At 47.2% G+C, this 20,500-nt stretch overlaps 1 protein-coding gene across 1 annotated transcript; it reads right to left on the bottom strand.

Moving 5' to 3' along the window:
* Nucleotides 1-792: 792 nt before the first annotated feature.
* On the bottom strand, nt 793-19,826 carry slc43a1b (solute carrier family 43 member 1b). Its single transcript, XM_036517336.1, has 15 exons — nt 19,612-19,826; nt 14,964-15,121; nt 14,608-14,791; nt 14,052-14,107; nt 13,665-13,741; nt 6,932-7,024; nt 6,675-6,808; nt 6,430-6,590; nt 5,237-5,383; nt 4,779-4,814; nt 4,085-4,217; nt 3,679-3,808; nt 2,793-2,866; nt 1,543-1,666; nt 793-1,102 (listed from the first exon to the last, which is right to left on the bottom strand). The coding sequence occupies exons 2-15, from the start codon at nt 15,115-15,117 to the stop codon at nt 926-928; spliced, it is 1,680 nt and encodes a 559-aa protein (XP_036373229.1). The 5' UTR covers nt 15,118-15,121; nt 19,612-19,826; the 3' UTR covers nt 793-925.
* Nucleotides 19,827-20,500: the final 674 nt, after the last annotated feature.

Genomic DNA, 20,500 nt, shown 5'->3' with positions numbered 1-20,500 from the left:
CTGTAATGTAACAAAATTAGTCACAACTAAGGAAAAATTGTGATCCTTTTGTTGGTAGGCTATTAAAGTTTAGAAAACAGGGTGAGGACAGTTATCACCTTAAAGGTTAGTTCTCTGCCTCATCTATTTCTTGCTAACTGGCTGATACTGAATCTAGGCAAGGCCTGCACAAAACTTAAAACAGCATTTGGCTAAACCTTGCTATCATGAGTGATAAATCTTTGTGTTGTCAACATGTGCGAGCCAAGTAATAATGATGATGTCAGGCAGGTGGAGACAGACAGACTGATGGACGGAGAGTGAGAGATGGGTAGATGGACCTGCTCAGATGTACCAGTTTATTGTGATGTGGTGGTGAGTGTGGGAGGTAGTTTAATACTCACATCAGCGAGCTAGTTTGTGTATCATCTTTCTTTGTCAAGCAAAGTTGCCTCAATACTTTTGAAGGCAGTGAAAGACATGTTGTTAAGCTGAAGGATGTTGGTGGAACATCCATGCGATAAAATTTGGCATCTGTTACATTAACTTTTTTGGTCAGAGGCACGGAAAGGTGGTTTCCACTACTGAAAAGGGGATTCACTGTATGTTAGAGGCAGCATTTTAACCGGAAAATCTTTTTCCTCATGGGCAGAGACCTTCTGAAGGCCAGAGTTGTTTGGTCTGAAAGCTAGTCATTGTCCAGCCAGTTATCACCACAGATTGTTTCAGTGTTTCACACCAGTATTTCCTAGACCTACTAATCAGTCCCTCCTCCATACAAAGGTTCATGAAGGGCTGAATGCGTGCTTGTGTGTGTGTGTGTGTGTGTGTACAACAAATGTATAAGTTTAAAATTCCAAGTCCATAGTCCATTTTTGGATTGTGACTGTTATTACTAGAGAGAAACCATATTCTGATGAACATATTCTTATTTATTTATATAACCCTAAGCTTCATGTGCAAGGTGACCGTTGCTATGGTATTTGGGGTCAGTGTTCTCTGATTGGTTGAGAGTCTCTTGTTCCTGCATTGCCTTCTCCTGGATGAGGTGCGTACGGTGATAGAAGAGGTAGCCAGGTAACAGGAACCCGGCCAGTGAGAAAATGAGCAGGCCCAGGTTGATCTGATAATTGGAGGAGAGGATGTACATGAATTAGTTTCTTACACAGTGTATCTACCAGTCAGTGAATGAGTCAGTCAGTCAGTGTGTACAGACACGTGTGACAGTGTGTGGAACCCTGTCATAGGTCATTGGGCCTCCAGGTTTTCGGTTCACAGCTAAAATGCAGGTAGTTAGCGCTGGTCAAAAACTGATGTTAGGCTTTGGGCCTCAGTGAAAGTAAAAACTAAAGCTTTATTGTGCTAGAGTATTTTGTGCAGTTTTGAAAAATACCAGAAGTGTCTGTTGTCTGTACTGTGAGTGATGAGTGTGTGTGGGAGTGAGTGAATGAGTGAGTGTGCCAGTATGTATGTTTGCACACGTGTGTGAGTGTGTGTGGGAGTGATTGAGGTGAGACAGTGTGTGTGTTTGTGTTTGGGTGTTTCCGGGCGTCTCTTTCTCACCCAGTAGGGGTCTCCCTTTAAGGGTCCCACCATGAGTATAAAGAGGGGCTGCTGGAAGAGGGCAAACAGCGCACTGATCATGGACTGCAGCCCCGTCAGGGTCCCGAAATGGTTGGAGGGATACCTGAGAGAGGCGCAGCGTTCACACCGACATCAGCCAATCCAGCTTCACACTTCAAAAGACCAATCTCTTTTCATCTGACACCTTTTCTGCTTTATTTAGTCAGGTCTGCTCTGAGGAAAAGGCACACACTCATTCCAGCTGGCAGACCCAGGGACAGCGTGAGGCTGGAGGAGGTGAGCAAGGCCCACTGACACAGGCACACTGACACACTGACACACAGGCACACTGACACACTGACACACAGGCATACTGACACACTGACACAGGCACACCGACACACTCTCACACTGACACAGGCACACTGACACACTCTCACACTGACACAGGCACACCGACACACTGACACACAGGCACACTGACACATTGACACACTGACACACAGGCATACTGACACACTGGCACAGGCACACCGACACATTGACACAGGCACACCGACACACTCTCACACTGACACAGGCACACCGACACACTGACACACCGACACAGGCACACTGACACACCAACACACTGTCACACTGACAAAGGCACACCGACACACTGACACAGGCACACCGACACAGGCACACCGACACACTCTCACACTGACACAGGCACATCGACACACTGACACAGGCACACTGACACACTGACACAGGCACACCGACACACTCTCACACTGACACAGGCACATCGACACACTGACACAGGCACACCGACACACTGACACAGGCACACCGACACACTGACACAGGCACACTGACACACCAACACACTGACACAGGCACACCGACACACTCTCACACTGACACATTGACACCATCACACTGACACGAGTCACACCATCACACTGACACAGGTACACTGACTCAGACACACTGTCACACTGACACAGTCACACTGACACATCCAGCACAACGTTCCCACTGACATAGCTGCACTTTTACCCTTTTTAATATCCAGCATAACATATAAATGTGAATATTTTCACAGCTGGAACTGGCCAGGAGAGACAGCAGATTGGAACTAACCATTTTGAAAACTACTTCACAGCACTACTGAAGAGTAATGGACAACCCAGATAAATCAACTAAGAATTCCACTGACATGACATTAACACGAGATTATTAACTGACATGATAATACTCACACAGCAGCATACAGACCACCGCAGCAAGAGTGGATGAAGCCTCGCACTACAGTGTGCAAGATGAACGAGACGATCTGAGAAAGAGAAACTGAAATTCAGTCAACAGTACAGATAAAACAAAAAAAACTACATAAAAAGAAACAGCAATCTTTAAAATGTCAGCAGCACACAATCTGCGCACAGTATGCTTACTTTACGAAACTGCTGAGGTATTTTAAAGGTGAGTAACAGCTCTACCCAACAGCTGCAGCAGCATTAAGGAACAGCTGGACCCAGACCTTAGCAGGGTGAAGACACAGAAGCCAAGTGCTACTCCCCGCATCCCTGAGAGGTGCCAGCTGTCACCAAGCCCACCTGCAGACTGGCCAGCTTCAGGACCTCCAGCCCATTTCACCTAATTTCTCCAGCCCCAAACCTCCCGCAAAGCATGGGCCAGTTCAAAACAAGGCTGGCTGATACTGTAATCTCTGGACCTATCGCTGAAGAGACGCCACCCAGTTGCAGATGTCAACCAGGCCATGCCCACCGTTGTGCAGGGCCACACAGCACAGCTGCACATGGCTGCCAGGTGCACGAAGGTTCACCAAAACCTTCTGCAGACACACAGGGGCCTACAGCACAGTCATCTTCTACACAGGGAAAGTTATAAGATTCATACTGAGTAGCAAACATTTCTATCTGTGCTCTGTACCTCTGCTGATAGGTTGCATTTTTCTTTATATGAAGGTCAGCTTTACAGGTGGGCTTTCTCAGCTGAATATTTAAATTCTGTTTAATCTCCTGCATCTGCAGCTTCTGTTTTTTCACTCGCAGGTAGGTAGGTTTTTGTCTCACAGGTTCGGTTTTTTTCAGGTAGGTCAGTTCTTTGATTGCAGATTTGGCTCACCTGTATGGGTAGATTGTCTATCAGGGAGATGATTCCGAAGATGACCAGCAGCAGGTTGGTGAAGATGAAGGCTCTTACGGCGTTAGTCAGTTTCTGGATCTTTCTGTCTCTCTTTGGAGGCCCTGGGAGGCTGAGGGGATCAAAGTATACTGAAAACAAACTGACTTGAACCACAGCAGCAAAATACTCATACATTGGCCTGTATGTTTAATAATTCCACCATAAATATGAACCCAAAACATCACATATAGGTACAGAATATTTTTTTTATTTTGCAAATGTTATACTTTAACCTTAACAGCATTGCACAGAGCAGTGTTACTACATGTTATTTTTCATCGAATCAGCCTGCAGAGCACACCGGTGACTTGTGAGAGCTGGGTAGGTTCTGTCTTTGATCTCTCACCTCTTCTCTCCCTCCAGCACTGTCCCGTCCTCCTCACACTCCTTCATCCTCCAGTCCATGATGTAGCCAATCAGGGGACAGGAGACCAGGCAAAGCAGCTGCAGGGTGCCGAAGATGGAGGAGTAGAACGCCACTGTCACAGCAACAAAACACAGTCAGCGTATATATAAACACACACACACACACACAGCAACAAAACACAGTCAGCGTATATATAAACACACACACACACACACACACACAGCAACAAAACACAGTCAGTGTATATATAAACACACACACACACACACACACAGCAACAAAACACAGTCAGTGTATATATAAACACACACACACACACACACACACAGCAACAAAACACAGTCAGTGTATATATAAACACACACACACACACACACACACAGCAACAAAACACAGTCAGTGTATATATAAACACACACACACACACACACACACAGCAACAAAACACAGTCAGTGTATATATAAACACACACACACGCACGCACACACTGCAGCAAAAACACAATCAGCACACACACACACACACACACACACACTCACACAGCAACAAAACACAGTGTATATATAAACAGACACACACACATGCACGCACACATACACACACTGCAGCAAAAACACAATCAGCACACAGACACACACACACACACACACACTCCCTTGCCCTTCCTCTGACCTTCTTCCTCTGCTTCCTGTACCAAGTCGGCAGTGGCTGAAACAGAAAGGACAGGTTACACCACTGAAATAGCAGCATCCTTAAACCATTACTGGATTGTGCCAGCATTATTGTTGTGGCAGCAAGCGTAGAAATCCTGGCCATTGCTATTCACTGTGCTGCCATCGTGTGAGTAATGCTATCATGTCTCTGAGTCTGTGTGGTAGGTATTCTGCGGTCACATCCATATCTCTGTCAGTGTGCCTCTCAGTCTGAGAATCAAAGCATTTGTGTCTGAAATTTAAGTCTGTCTGTGTGACAGTGTCTACATCAGTGTGAATGCAATTCAAAAACATAAACAAATTCTATGCAAGCAAATTCTTTCTTCATGAACACTCTCTCTTATTAACCATGAAAATCATTCTGTTCCATTGGTGTTGGAGTTTAACAGCCATGTGTCTGTGTGGACATGTACTCACGGTGTGGGTCGCCATGGGTTACCAGGAACTCCAGCATCTTGTTCATGGCCCCCATGAAGAATATAATGCGGAGCTGTGTCATTGCCATGGTGATGAGACTCCACAGAAAGATGGGGGAGCAGACGGACCTGCGGAACGGGGGGGACCCTGGGTGGAGCAGAGTGCCATATTCACTGGGAATTCCAGGTAGTAACAATTTATAACTATGTAATTGTTAGTTTATAGATGTTTACTGACACTCCTGCACAGCACAAACATTGACACATTTGAAAGCATACACTCTCGTTTAGTAAGTCATTGTATGAGAGTGTAACTAACACCTGTTTTTAAAAATGGATGCTTGCAAACAGCAGTTAGTGTCATTCCAGTGTGAGAGCTCACTCAGCTGTTCGTAACACCGTGCTGTAACACCCCTCGCACGGGTCACCATCAATTAACATCCTGCATACCCATAATGTAACATGGGGGATACAGCAGGGTCAGTGTAGCACAGTACAGTCAGACGCTGTGAGATGCAGTGAGTCGCAGCGCAGAGAGTTGCAGTGCAGAGAGATACAGAGAGTCGCAGCGCAGAGAGTCGCAGCGCAGAGAGTTGCAGTGCAGAGAGATACAGAGAGTCGCAGCGCAGAGAGTTGCAGTGCAGTGAGTCGCAGCGCAGAGAGATGCAGTGAGGGGCAGTGCGGTGAGATACAGTGAGTCGCAGCGCAGAGAGTTGCAGTACAGAGAGTCGCAGCACAGAGAGTTGCAGTGCAGAGATGCAGTGAGTCGCAGCGCAGTGAGTTGCAGTGCAGTGAGTCGCAGCGCAGAGATGCAGTGCAGTGAGTTGCAGTGCAGTGAGATGCAGTGAGTCGCAGCACAGAGAGTTGCAGTGCAGAGATGCAGTGAGTCGCAGCGCAGTGAGTTGCAGTGCAGTGAGTCGCAGCGCAGAGATGCAGTGCAGTGAGTCGCAGCGCAGAGAGTTGCAGTGCAGTGAGATGCAGTGAGTCGCAGCGCAGTGAGATGCAGTGAGGGGCAGTGCAGTGAGATGCAGTGAGTCACAGCGCAGTGAGATGCAGTGAGGGGCAGTGCAGTGAGATGCAGTGAGTCACAGCGCAGTGAGATGCAGTGAGGGGCAGCGCAGTGAGATGCAGTGAGTCACAGCGCAGTGAGATGCAGTGAGGGGCAGTGCAGTGCGGCAGTGCCTGGGGCCTCACCGGGCTGGGTTTCAGCGGCAGCGCTGTGGATATGCTCGGAGGAGAGCTCCGCCTCTCGCTGCTTCTGGTTCAGACGCTGGCCCACCGTGGTCACATGACTGTAGAAGCGGTCGCCGGTCACCTTGTGATCCAAAGCCAGGCCGCTCAGCTTGACGTTCTTCCTGTTCCACAGAGACGCATCTTCAGCGTGGCGGGAACGGTAATGCTGGGCTGGCCTTACAGTGGCACGCTGCCATTGCACTTACGTGTAGCTCATCTCCTCAGGGGCGGGGAAGGACTCCACAGGCCAGTTCAGGAAGCAGTTAAGGAAGACGAGGCACGCTAGCGCCGCCCACACCCACATGATCACACGGAAGGACACGCCTGCATCATATATCAGCTGGGGGTGAGGGGAAAGACAGGGGGCAATTTCGGGATAATCTTTATCATCAGTGTGAGTCTTTGTACTACAGATAAGCAGAATGGAATATCCATACTCATTACACAGACAGGCAGGCAGTACCTTCACTGCAGGGAAGGTAACAGCAGAGGAGGCGTAGGATCCAATCATGATGGATAAGATGGTGGAACGAACATTTCCAAACATGTTTGGTAACTGGGAGAGAGAGAGGAGGGAGGGGGTAAATACGGTAAGTTCTGAGGGAGAATGAACACTGTAACGTCTAGACAAGAATGAAGGTGATGTCATATTTTCCCCTGAGCTGCATAACCCTTTGCTGCTTGTAGACGAAGGCCAGTCAATTTCGAATAAGTGATACCATGGCACAAACAGAACAGCAGAGGGCACCACGGAGACCTGCGGCAGTCCAGTGTAATGTTTCACCACACCAACAGTACAGCCCCTAACATGGGCACAACCAGTGAGCTCTCACTGCCTCCATCTCCAGCCTTCCCACCCTCTAAGCTTACAGCCTCCTCCTCCTACCGCGTGGCTCTACTGGAACGGATTCAGTGCATGAGCAGAAAAGCCGGGAGCTGCAGCGTGTTCATCTTTGCTCCTAACCACTGTGTTGTCTTTAACCTTGGCTTCTGGTTGAAGAAGCCAATGCTTCTTCACATGCCTACGCATACGGAAATGTGAAGGAGATCAGGGCCTAAAAATGTAAACAGCAGAATGGCATCTGTTCCTTTTAACAGCATGTTTCCTCATAAGGCAGGATGGCGACTTTCCCCCTTTAAAAGCCAGACTCACCACCTCAGTCCTTTAGGTCTTTCGAACCATTTTAACCAGACTGAGTAACGGTGCCCTTTCAGTTCTGTGGGGGAGACCTGTTTTCCGTTTTGGGGAATGTGCTCGGTTGCCCTTTCTGTGCAATGTTATAGATAACTGGATATCAAGGTTGGGTGTATTCTCCTAAAAGGAGGCTTTGAAAAAGGGTATACTTCGCAAAAAATATACTTTTGTTTGCTAATCAGTTTTTTTTTTTAATCAATCTAAACTTGCTGTTCTTTCAGATCAAACTTGATCGATAAGGAACGCAAGCTTACCTAGCAATGATGAGACCAAGGATTTCTCATATAAAGCAATTTGCTGTTTTATGTTATATGGCTGATTACCCTACTCTCTCTCTGTATCTCTCTCTCCGTATCCCTCTCTCTGTCTCATTACCCCACTCTCTCTCTCTGTATCCCTCTCTCTGTCTCATTACCCCACTCTCTCTCCGTATCCCTCTCTCAGTATGTACCCCCTCTCTGTATCCCTCTCTCTGTCTCATTACCCCACTCTCTCTCCGTATCCCTCTCTCTGTCTCTCTCTCTCTGTATCCCTCTCTCTGTCTCATTACCCCACTCTCTCTCCGTATCCCTCTCTCAGTATGTACCCCCTCTCTGTATCCCTCTCTCTGTCTCATTACCCCACTCTCTCTCTGTATCCCTCTCTCTGTCTCATTACCCCACTCTCTCTCTGTATCCCTCTCTCTGTCTCATTACCCCACTCTCTCTCTGTGTCCCTCTCTCAGTATGTACCCCCTCTCTGTATCCCTCTCTCTGTCTCATTACCCCACTCTCTCTCTGTATCCCTCTCTCTGTCTCATTACCCCACTCTCTCTGTCTCATTACCCCACTCTCTCTCTGTCTCATTACCCCACTCTCTCTCCGTATCCCTCTCTCTGTATCTCTGTCTCTGTATCCCTCTCTCTGTCTCATTACCCCACTCTCTCTCTGTATCCCTCTCTCTGTCTCATTACCCCACTCTCTCTGTCTCATTACCCCACTCTCTCTCTGTCTCTCTCTCCCTCTCTGTCAGTGCGCATTGTTGGCTCGGTGTGTGAGACGGTGCAGGTGACATTGCTCTGCTGTCACTGTGGGTACAGTAAACAGACCAGCAGCACAAACAACTCAAACAGCCAACCCTGTCTGTCCTGTCCTCATACCACATACCATACCACAGCACAGTGTAACACACAGTAACACAGCACAAAACCATGCTGTCTGTCCTGTCCTCATACCACATACCATACCACAGCACAGTGTAACACACAGTAACACAGCACAAAACCATGCTGTCCATCTTTACCTCTGCTCAGAACACCACAGCAGCACACCACATAACATACCACACAGTAACACTCAATAACACACCGCAGCATAGTGTAACACACAGTAACACAGCACAAAACCATGCTGTCCATCTTTACCTCAACAATACACTTTAAGACGATGCACCAAAACACAATACACTAAAACACTGTAACACACCAACTAGAAATAAAAGACATCAATTCACTGTAGCATACCACAACATAACACACCAAAACACAACACATGAAAACATCCCTCCCCTATTCCCCCAGCCCTGTGTGGACTGTTGGCCTCTCCTGTTTCACGGTTCACACAGTGCTGGCCTGGCGGGGACATGGCTGTGCCGGCCACGCATTTCTGCCTGCTCCCTGCTCTGTAACATGTGCGTTAGAGAGAATGACGTCATGCCCTTCTCCGGTTCAGCTCAGGCCACGTCTATCCCCCACTCCCTCCCTCTCTCTTTCTCTCCCACTCTGCCTCACTCTCTCCTCCAGCTCTCTCTCCCACTCTGCCTCGCTCTCTCCTCCAGCTCTCTCTCCCACTCTGTCTCACTCTGCCTCACTCTCTCCCACTCTGCCTCACTCTCTCCTCCAGCTCTCTCTCCCACTGTGCCTGTTCCCTCCCCCATTTGAGAGATGTGTTTGCACATGTCACACATAGTTTCTACCCCACTGCTCCCTCAGTAATGAGAATCACAGAGGAGCAGTAGGTAGGAGGTAAAGTGTAGTGCAGGACAGTGGTGTCAGACCCTGGCCCCGCAGATCTGTCTCCTGGTGTGGCCTCTGAATCACCATGCTCTGCGGGAGGCAAAGGGAATCGCCAACCACTGCTTTCAGCCTGTCACTGCTTTCAGCCTGTCACTGGTTTAAGGGAACTTGGGAGGTTGATGTCTCACTGCTGCTCAAGTCCTGTGATTATTTTTGTTTTGGCGAACTTTGGTTTTCTGGTTTTTCAGTTACCTCTGGATGGACAATGTACTCTGAACAGTGTTTTTTAACAGCACAGCTGTAAAACATTACCATACAAATACATTTCAATTGGTTGATTAGTTAAAATGCTTTTTGAACAAGTGTATTCTGAAGTGTATTTGGAAAATATACAAAAAAACTCATGATACTTATAACCAAAAACAGCAGTTTTAATCAAAGGTTAGGGTTAAACCACGTTCTTGTTTGTTTAACTCAACTGAAACCTCAGACCGGCTCAGTGACACAGCACAACCGCAGCAGACAGATAGATATGCAGTTACGTATGACCTCCACGTCTGTGTTTACAGCAATGCAGACAGCAGGGGGGGGTAGCCTGGTGTCTTACATAGCCTGGCACACATGTGAGTCACTCAGTCAGGGAGATGAGCACCTTTTCATACAGTTTCTTCATCTGCATCATACTGCAACATAGTGTGGTTATTTTTAAGAAGTCGTGCTGAATCGAGGGACACCCACAGACAAAGACCTTGTGAAGGGTCATAATTAGAGGGAGGGGTTTGCAGAGTGTGAGAGTGACTGACAGCTACCTATGCCTTTAGGTAACCTGCCTTAACCTGTGACCTCTGACCTGTGTGTTCCCTCCCTCCCACTCCACGGCACAGAGAGGACAGTTCTCTGTTGTTTGTTCATTGATTTTCTGTCGAGCATAGAAGCTTTGCCAGCATTGCCATAACTGTGATGCAAGGAAGCGCAAACAGAAAGACAGAAACAGGCAGAATAACACAAAAAGACAGAGAGAAAAGACACACTGGATAACACAGGCAAATAGAGCCGCACAGACAGGCAAAGACGAGAGTGAAGTACAGTTTTCAGGGTCACGGAAAGGACTCCTGATCCTGCTCTATCTGAAGTTTACTTTCTAATTAAAATGTACTAACAGATTAATCATTTTATATAGACATTCATCTGAACTTCTTAAAGGGCGCATACTTATTTCCAGTCCATGCTGGAAGGCAAACCTCAGGGAAGCTGTTTAGCTGGACATACAAACCATACATCAGCTAAAAAGCCTTAATATAGCACATTCATAATGCCCAATATGCACAGCTGAACACTTTCCCTGGGATTAATGATCTCATAGAAGCATCCAAGGTGCCTTTTCATAGCAGGAGAGATATAGAGAGAGGAGGTGGGGTGGGGGTGTCCTTGCATGGATTGGATAGAGGTGAGGGTAGTGGCTGAAAGGAAGGCGGGTAGCCAGGGCAGGGGTTTTGATTGGTGGAGGGTAGTGTGCCAAAATTTGCCTCTTGGAAGCTGAATGACATGTGCTTACCAGGGGGCTACGCAGCCAAAATACACTGACATTCACTGCCTCCCACTAACAAACACACCACCTACCATCCAAATCCACACACACACTCACAAACACACACCACCTACCATCCAAATCCACACACACACACTCACAGACACACACCACCTACCATCCAAATCCACACACACACACACACTCAAACACACACCACCTACCATCCAAATCCACACACACACACACACTCAAACACACACCACCTACCATCCAAATCCACACACATACCACCTATCATCCAAATCCACACATACTCACAAGCACACACCACCTACCATCCAAATCCACACTCACACTCACACTCAAACACACACCATCTACCATCCAAATCCACACACACTCACAAACATATACCACCTACCATACAAATCCACACACACTCACAAACACACACCATCTACCATCCAAATCTACACACACACTCATACACTCACACACTCACAAAAACACACCACCTACCATCCAAATCCACACACTCAAACACACACCACCTACCATCCAAATCCACACACATACCACCTATCATCCAAATCCACACATACTCACAAGCACACACCACCTACCATCCAAATCCACACTCACACTCACACTCAAACACACACCATCTACCATCCAAATCCACACACACTCACAAACATATACCACCTACCATACAAATCCACACACACTCACAAACACACACCATCTACCATCCAAATCTACACACACACTCATACACTCACACACTCACAAAAACACACCACTTACCATCCAAATCCACACACACTTAGATGCACTCTCACTCTCACACACTCTCTCACACACACACACACCTAAAAGTGTAATCAGCTTTACAGTATCACACAGTGTAGCTGGAATTCTGAGCAGGAGTGGGCTGAGACTGGTGACTTGCTGCTGAAGCTTCATGACAGGTTCATGGCAGTGTGAACACATACTCCACCTGTCCGCCCAGCTCACTGTGAGACAGCTCCCTCACACCAGCGCTGTCCACCTCTTTCAAATACTAAGCACTGGGCAGAGTAGGGTGCTTCCAGGTGAATTGTTTTTAAGAGCAAACTTCAGTGCCCGATGGAATGGAGTCAACCAAGCAGATCGACCTTCAGACTGTATGGCACCAAGGGCAGCCATTGCAAAGGTAAGTGCTGGGCTCAGTACCCCCATAACTGTGATCCTGTTAAGCCTTTAGGTTTTACAGCGGACAGCAAAGAGGGGAGCCAGACCTGTACACCACATGTTGCTGGTTCAAATCCACTGCGTGACAAAGCAACTGCATGCTTGAGTAAAATGGTTAATCTGAATGGCTTCAGTCGACTGTTTAACTCACCAGCCCTCAAAAAGTGAAAAGAACCTGTTTTAGATTCAATTTAAGTGAGACCACAATGAATTCAACTCATGGGAATTACACTGTATCAAATCAACTCCTTCTAGATGTATGTTTTTGGTAGCCTAAAGAACTAATTTAAACTAACCTAACTTCCTAGCAGCCATACCAGCCTGTCTCTGTCGTGTCCACTGGACCCCATCCCTGCTCCTCTCATACATGCCTCTGCACCAGCTCTCCTTCCATTTCTCTCAGCTATGGTTAATTCCTCCTACAGCCGTCAAACACACTAGGCAAACCACTGATAAGGAACTCTACCTTGGTCCCCTCATTGGCCCAGAACTACAGAGCTGCCTCCCTTCTCCTGTTTCTGTCAAAAACTATGGAACTGGTTGTATCCCACAAGCCTTTTCACTTCCTGATTTAACACATTACTCCCAACTTACTGCTTACTCCCAACCAGTCTGGTTTCAAAGTGGGTTATGCAGCTGAAACTGCTCTGCTGCTCTGAACTTTGCCAGAGCAACCACTTTGCCCTCTCTCTTAATCCTGCTTGATCTATCTGCTGCTTTTGATACAGCTGACCATCAGGTCGTCCTGGCAGCCATTGTGAACTAAGCAATGTGAGCACTGCCCCAAAGTGGTTTCCTGTCTGCCTTTATGGGCTGTTCCTACAAGGTAACATTGGGTGATTCTGTCTCTAATCCTCTACTAATCCCACCACTGCAGTTCCTCAGGGATCTCTTCTTGGTCCTCTTTTTCTCGCTCTACAGTATATCTCTGGCAGCATTCATCTCCTCCTGCAGTGTCTCCTACCACTTCTGTGTGGATGATACACAACTCCTTCAAATGCTACACTCCTGCCAGACCACTTTGCCTAGCTGTCCCCTCATGGAAGCGTCACTCATCATGTTCACGCCCCTTCTCTACCCTTTCCCCATAGCGTAATTTGCTTATGATCTGTAATACACACAGACATTTGACATGCACTCCTTACATTCAGCATTGTTCATTAAAAACATGCCTACTGAAAGGGAGGAGGGCTGCATGTGTTTCCGTGTGATTGTGTTTCTGTGTGTGTCTGTCTGTCTCTTACCGTGAGGGAAGTGAAGGTTAGACAGATTCCTCCAAAGCCATTGAAGGACACCGCGATGAAGATGAGTGCGGAGAGGACTGAGAGAAAGAGATTTATACAGTCTAATGTTTACAGAGTGTTAATACACAGCAGTACAGATACAGTGACTGACTGGACAGTACACTAACACTGCAATAAGAGACATTAATAACAGTACACATTACATTACATTACACTATCTTACCACTGCACTGAGATCCTTAGATAACCCTCACATCTCTTTTCCCTGTCAGCAACAGCCCAGACCACCCACACATTCAACCCCTGTTCCCACCCTGGACTTGCAGACAGCCAAAGCAACCAATGACCCTGCTGTAAATGGCTCCAATTTCGGGGTCACACACTGACCTGGGGGGTCGTAGGCTGCAGCTGCGATCAGGGCACAGGAGAAGGCGAAGCAGGCGCTGTAGGAGAGAGCGGGAATCCTGTCAGCTGTCTCCCAAATTACACCTTACTTCTGTGTACAGACCTGGCTGACCGGAATCAGAAGCCTCTATACAGTTCCAGAAGCTTCCATTGAATTTCCAAAAAGAATTATGTTTTGGTAGATTTTACTTAAAGGAGCATTTAACAATAAATGTGAGCCTTGTGTTTTCTATATTAAACTGCATTTTTTGAGAACAATGTGACTTGCATGAACAGTTGCTCTGTGCAATGGTATTGAGATTGAAGTAAATCTTTTAAATAACATTTTTTTATTCCTATTTAATCAGAGGTGTGAATAAATACAGAGAGGGCTGCATAGACACAGGACATCTGTAACTGTCCTCCCTTCGGTTTTAGGCCAGTCACAGTCACACTCCTCTGTTTTTACCTCCATCATCGTCACCCCCCCCCCCCCCCCCCCCCCTTTTACAGGCCCAAAAAGAGGAATCAGCCCTTCATCCCCTGAGTGGGGTCTCACCTGCCCAGCAGCCGGAGGGGGCGGGGCCCGTACTTGTCCATCAGGATGCCAAGGGGGAGGGTGGCTGCGCTGAGGAGGAAGGAGCCGATGGTGAAGCCCAGGTTCAGCATCTCCTCCTGCTCCACACAGCTGAGCCACTCCTCACTGTCCCACACACTGACATTACCGCTCTCTGTCACATTCTCTACAGAGAGAGAGAAGGGGGGAGGAGTGACAGAGAGGGAGAGAGAGAGGAGGAGGAGTGACACATGGAGAGAAGTCGCAGATTAAGAACCTGCTCAGATTCGGGTACAGAGGTGATCACTTCAGAGGCCCCCTCCCCATCTCTCACAGTGGCAGTTGCCATGGCAGCATACCTGTACACAGGTGAGAGTAGAAGCCCTCATTCTTCAGCATAATGAGCAGCGAGCCCCAGCCGAGCAGCACAGCTGAGAAGAGCAGGTTCTCCACCACCGCCGTGCATGCCATCCACCAGCGCCTCCTATAGGCCTGCGAGAGAGAGGGCGCCATCGCACTGAGAGAGAGAGAGAGAGAGAGAGAGGCGGTTAATACAGTACAGTACAACACTGCACTGAGAGAGAGGGTTAATACAGCACAGTGTAGATACAGTGACTGACTGGACACTACAGTACAATAACACTGCACAGAGAGAGGGGTAATACAGTACAGTATAGATACAGAGACTGATGAACATTACTAAAGCCTTACAGCCTTCACTAACCCACACTAATTGCCCGCCTTAACTAAGGTACACTAATACTGTGCTCACACTGCCAATACACAGAAACAGAGAGCTGTATTTTGTTTTGAAATTAGAAAAATATACCAAAATCCAACAGAATTATTCCTCTAAAATAAAGAAAATATGCCACACACTCACTGTTGTTCCTTTTAGGAGAGGGGAGGGAGTTTTGTATACTAGAAGCACAAGATCCTGCAGTCTCCCACAGTCTGAGGGACGCACTGTTAATGAACCAGCATTTAAATGTAGTACTTTTTCATATTATTACTGTCATTTACTTACATTGAGTTTGTCATGCCAAATAAAGCAAACTGAAGGAAGTGGCAGGTTTGGCGCGTTCGCAAGCACTGCCCTGCTGATGAGGACAGAAATAACCCGGCCTGAAACAGACCTGGCAGAACTGTGGGCATGGGAGGGGCACAGGAGGGACGGGGGGGGCACAGGAGAGACGGGGGGGGCACAGGAGAGACGGGGGGGGGGGGCACAGGAGAGACGGGGGGGGGCACAGGAGGGAAGGGGGGAGGGGCACAGGAGAGACAGGGGGAGGGGCACAGAAGAGATGGGGGGAGGGGCACAGGAGGGACGGGGGGAGGGGCACAGGAGGGAAGGGGGGAGGGGCACAGGAGGGACGGGGGGAGGAGCACGGGAGGGACGGGGGGAGGGGCACAGGGAGTCCGTTTCTCTCGAACTAAAAGCAGATTTCCAATTCTGTGTGTGTGTGTGTGTGTGTGTGTGTGTGTGTGAGAGAGAGAGAGAGAGAGAACTGCATGTGTTGTTGGTTTAATGTCTTTTGCCTTAGCTGGGCAGATGTCTCTGAACTCCTTGAGCTCATTCTCTAAGTCACAGGTCAAGTCTGCACATAGCTTCAGTCTAACTCCATATTAAACCCAAGCATTCGCTATTTCTCTTTCCCAAGATATTGCCAGTCTCACATCAACTGAGTATAGGTCAGAGGTCATTTAAACATTCACAAAAAAGGAAGGGGAGGGCTTTAGATATTCCCTAGTCATCTTCATTTGCTGACCTTTTCTGGACATTTAATTGATGACAAGCAGCATGTAACCCTGACAGAGGTGTCTGCACTGGCAGTGAGGGACACACAGTCCTGTAGTTCTGGAACAGCTGTGTCCCTGCATTTTTAGCTCCTGACTAAATGACCTTTCACTCATTCTGGCAGGCCTCCTTCAGGAATGCCATGTTCCTGTTTGCGTCATATTTGCACGGATTAGAAGCAAAACTGCAGCTGCCTTCATATCCAGAGATACTGAAGGACTAAGACTCAGGTTGTCACTGCAGTGGCCTCCTCCCTATTTAAGAGCGCTCAGTTTAAATAAGCAGGAGGTTTGGCATTACTTACTGGACATTGTGAGTTTGATAGTAGCTGTATTTAGTGAGAAAGGCTGGCATAGGAAAAAATTATAATGTTAGATGATATAGATGTTTCTCACTGAAGTTTGACAAATAAGTAAAATAGTTTTAATAAATAAAAAAAACAAATAATTATTGAATAATATATAAATAAGGTCAATAAAAAGCACATTGCAGTCTTGGCAATCTTACCAAAAAAGCAATCTTGGTCTAAATCCTAAACAGCAAAACAGAATTTTTTATACCCATGAACCAGGCATTACTGTAGTTATTACTGTCTTCACTCCTGCGTGTGGGTGACACCATCATTCCTAATTACCATACGTAGCTGCGATGTGTGGCAGCTGTCCACGGTTACTGGTAATGCGGTCGTTAAGCTGTCCACAGTTACTGGTAATGCGGGCGTTAAGCTGTCCACGGTTACTGGTAATGCGGTCGTTAAGCTGTCCACAGTTACTGGTAATGCGGTCGTTAAGATGTCCACGGTTACTGGTAATGCGGGCGTTAAGCTGTCCACGGTTACTGGTAATGCGGTCGTTAAGATGTCCACGGTTACTGGTAATGCGGTCGTTAAGATGTCCACGGTTACTGGTAATGCGGTCATTAAGCTGTCCACGGTTACTGGTAATGCGGTCGTTATTGTATGTAGTTGATTGGTCAGTACTGCATGCGGTTGATCCTGGTTGTTACTCAATATGGCAGATTTGTCACTGCTGCTCTGGTTTCACCTGATTTTACATGTCAATGTAAGTAATGTTTGAAGTTTATATTTTACTCGAGGGAATAATTCAGCGCTAGGCTGTGTGCAGCAGAGGTGCTGCGCGGCTGGGGGAAAGCGGTCCGTGCAGGAGAGCGGCCCCCGGCTCAGCACCTGCCAGCCTCAGCCCTGAGCGCTGCGTGTGTGCAGTGTGCTGCAGACCCCAGCTGCTGTAGGGAACAGACTGGGGAAAGTGCAGGGCGTCCTTCATAAAAGCACCTGATAAGCAAAGGAAATATAGTAAATCAAGCTGCTACAATTGTTCTGAAATAAAAGACAAACATTTTCCTCCTTCTCTTAATGTAGCTTCTTATGAGCCCTTCCTGTGTGAGAGTGTGTGTGAGTGTGTGTGAGAGAGTGTGTGTGAGAGTGTGTGTGAGAGTGTGTGAGTGTGTGTGCGTGTGTGAGAGTGTGTGCGTGTGTGAGAGTGTGTGCGTGTGTGAGAGTGTGTGAGTGTGTGCGTGTGTGAGAGTGTGAGCGTGTGAGAGTGTGTGCGTGTGAGAGTGTGAGCGTGTGAGAGTGTGTGCGTGTGAGAGTGTGTGAGAGAGAGACAGAGAGTGGGAGACAGCGTGAGACAGAGACAGAATAGTTGATACAGTACAGTACACAGAGTGAGACAGGCTAGTTGATATAGTGTAGTACAGAGGATAGTAACAGTAGTGTTACATCTGACAAAAATCACTGCAAATATGGTGCAGGCTCCTCCAGCCCGCTCACAGCCGCCTCCTTCCACGCTCCCGCACGGAGGCTGCACTGCCACCCGCTCACAGCCGCCTCCTTCCACGCTCCCGCACGGTGGCTGCACTGCCACCCGCTCACAGCCGCCTCCTTCCACGCTCCCGCACGGAGGCTGCACTGCCACCTGGCAGCTGCTCTCTGCAGGCCCAGTCAATCACTGGTGATTGCATCATGTAGGCACTAGTGTGCTAAAGGATGTATCACAAAGACTGGCTAAGCTCAGACACATTTCTGTGCTGTCTTTGGTACTAATGCATTCCATCTGTGCGGGTAAAAACGCCCTGCCTGGCCCAGGCATCGGGTCCACACAGCGAGCTGTGAATCCGCATCACCAAACTGTGAAGTGTGTGAGTGTTTGTGTGAAACTGAGAGCAAGATAAACAGCAAGAGAGTAATCTACTATCTCTACTGCTGCTACTACTACTACTTATTATTATTATTATTATTATTATTAACAATAATAATCTAAACAAAGCCAAAACAGAACAGATAGTGGTCAGGGAGAGATAAAGACTTTGAATGTCCCCTTTATTTTCACATAAAAATCTACTTTGTGATGAAAACAATATTTACAGTTTCCTTTTTTGTTTTTCGGGATATCGGATTAAATGTATCACAGTCCATAACTATATAACAGTCCATGACCTTCTGAACCTTCGTCGGTCACACTGGGAGAGAGACTCCGCGCAGCAGCATTACTGACACGGGGCGACGGTGCAGACACTGCGCCTCCCATGGCGTTCACCCAGCTGCTTCCCTCACCTCGCAAGACCCCGCTGCTGTCTACAGCGACAGAGTGCGGCGTGTACACGCCGTTTCCGTTTTCACAAACACAAGGAGTGTGCCGCAATCACTGCTGACAAGATCCTTATGTTAAATTAATGGCAAAACATGTGGCAAGGAATATCTGGCCAACTTAAACACTCCCGCAGACAAATCTCAAAAGTATGTACGTAGCTAGGGTTGTAACTTATAGAATTCGCACAAAGATTCTTTCGCAGTTTCTCTAGCAAGGAACTGTGCCAATACCCACACATAAGGACACACACTACAGATGCCACTTAAATATCTTAACACGGTGGAAAAATCCATTTTATTAACCGGCAGTGATATGAATATTTATCCTGCTGTACAAATATGACTTATAAACTTGATTCATTACTATTACAATAGTGATACCAACCTGGCTAAATGCAATATAGCGACAAAAAAAACCAAACCATGTAAAACGTTATCTTATGCGCTAGCTAGCAAAAATGCAAATTCTTCTGCCACGCGTGTGACAATGTTTCGAGTTCCTCTTATTCTGAGCCTATAACACACACACCACATTTAGCAAAACCAAACACAACCGACACATATTTTTTTGGATGAAAAATAAAAACACTTCAAATGTTACCTTCTCAAATATAAACAGCTATCGCAAGTCGGGGTGTATTCTGTTCCCCTTTTTCCACGACGTTCAAAGCGTCTTGATTCCCTTTCTCTGTGAATAATATTCTCTTCTTTCTGTCGTGGACACGTCAAAAAAATCGCCCTGCCTCCAAGTCCAAACTTTTCCACGTTTTCTTCAGCCAGCGCTCGTCACTACTTTCAACGGGTCGACTATCAACCTTTTTCCGTTTACATTAGCCCCCCTCTCCCTCTCCCCGTCCCACCCTCTCCTTCTATAAATGGCTCATAATTTCGAGCAGCCTCCTTAGGCACACACGCAACTTTTGACATCGTACCACTCCCTATATAATACCCTACAACCGTTTCTCAGCAGTGGCGAGGTGCCACTGGTGCCAAAAGGCGCAGTGATTGTCTAAGCGACAGCGCCCCCTGTCGATGGAATCTGGACTATCCTCTGTGGATTCCACCCACAGGCTGAGCTCGTCGCCAGGTCTAAACAGGGTTGCCAGTTCTTAGAGACCCATCACAATATTAAAATCCCTCGTTTGATTTTCACACATTTTCGTCCATGCTCAGATGCACCCAAGAATAAGTATGACATATTGTCTGCTGTATATAAAACAGTTTAATGTTCCACAAAATATAACTTGATATATTAATAAACCAGCAACTACGTATTGCTAATTTGTGTTAATGAAGCTGCCAGTTGTGTCTGTGCTTTTCCCTCTTTCTTAAGTTAGTAGCTACTTACATGTGTGTTTCAGTCTTGACAACTTCAAGCTATTTAGCTAGCAAATATTAGTTAGCTAGCTAACAGAAAGAGCAAATAGTCTAAAACTGGTAGGCGTATCTAATAACGTATTATGAACACATAGGTAAAACGTAGGTTATTG

This window comes from Megalops cyprinoides, chromosome 22, assembly GCF_013368585.1.
Source record: "Megalops cyprinoides isolate fMegCyp1 chromosome 22, fMegCyp1.pri, whole genome shotgun sequence".
Classification (NCBI taxonomy): Eukaryota; Metazoa; Chordata; class Actinopteri; order Elopiformes; family Megalopidae; genus Megalops; species Megalops cyprinoides.
This window is presented reverse-complemented; position numbering and strand designations above follow the sequence as displayed.

Coding starts and splice junctions, on each gene's coding strand:
- slc43a1b (XM_036517336.1), bottom strand. CDS start 15,117: ATGGCGCCCTCTCTCTCGCAGGCCTATAGGAGGCGCTGGTGGATGGCA. Junction 3,809..4,084: donor GTGCTGGAGGGAGAGAAGAG/GTGAGAGATCAA, acceptor TGATCCCCTCAG/CCTCCCAGGGCCTCCAAAGA. Junction 2,867..3,678: donor TAGACAATCTACCCATACAG/GTGAGCCAAATC, acceptor TCTCTTTCTCAG/ATCGTCTCGTTCATCTTGCA.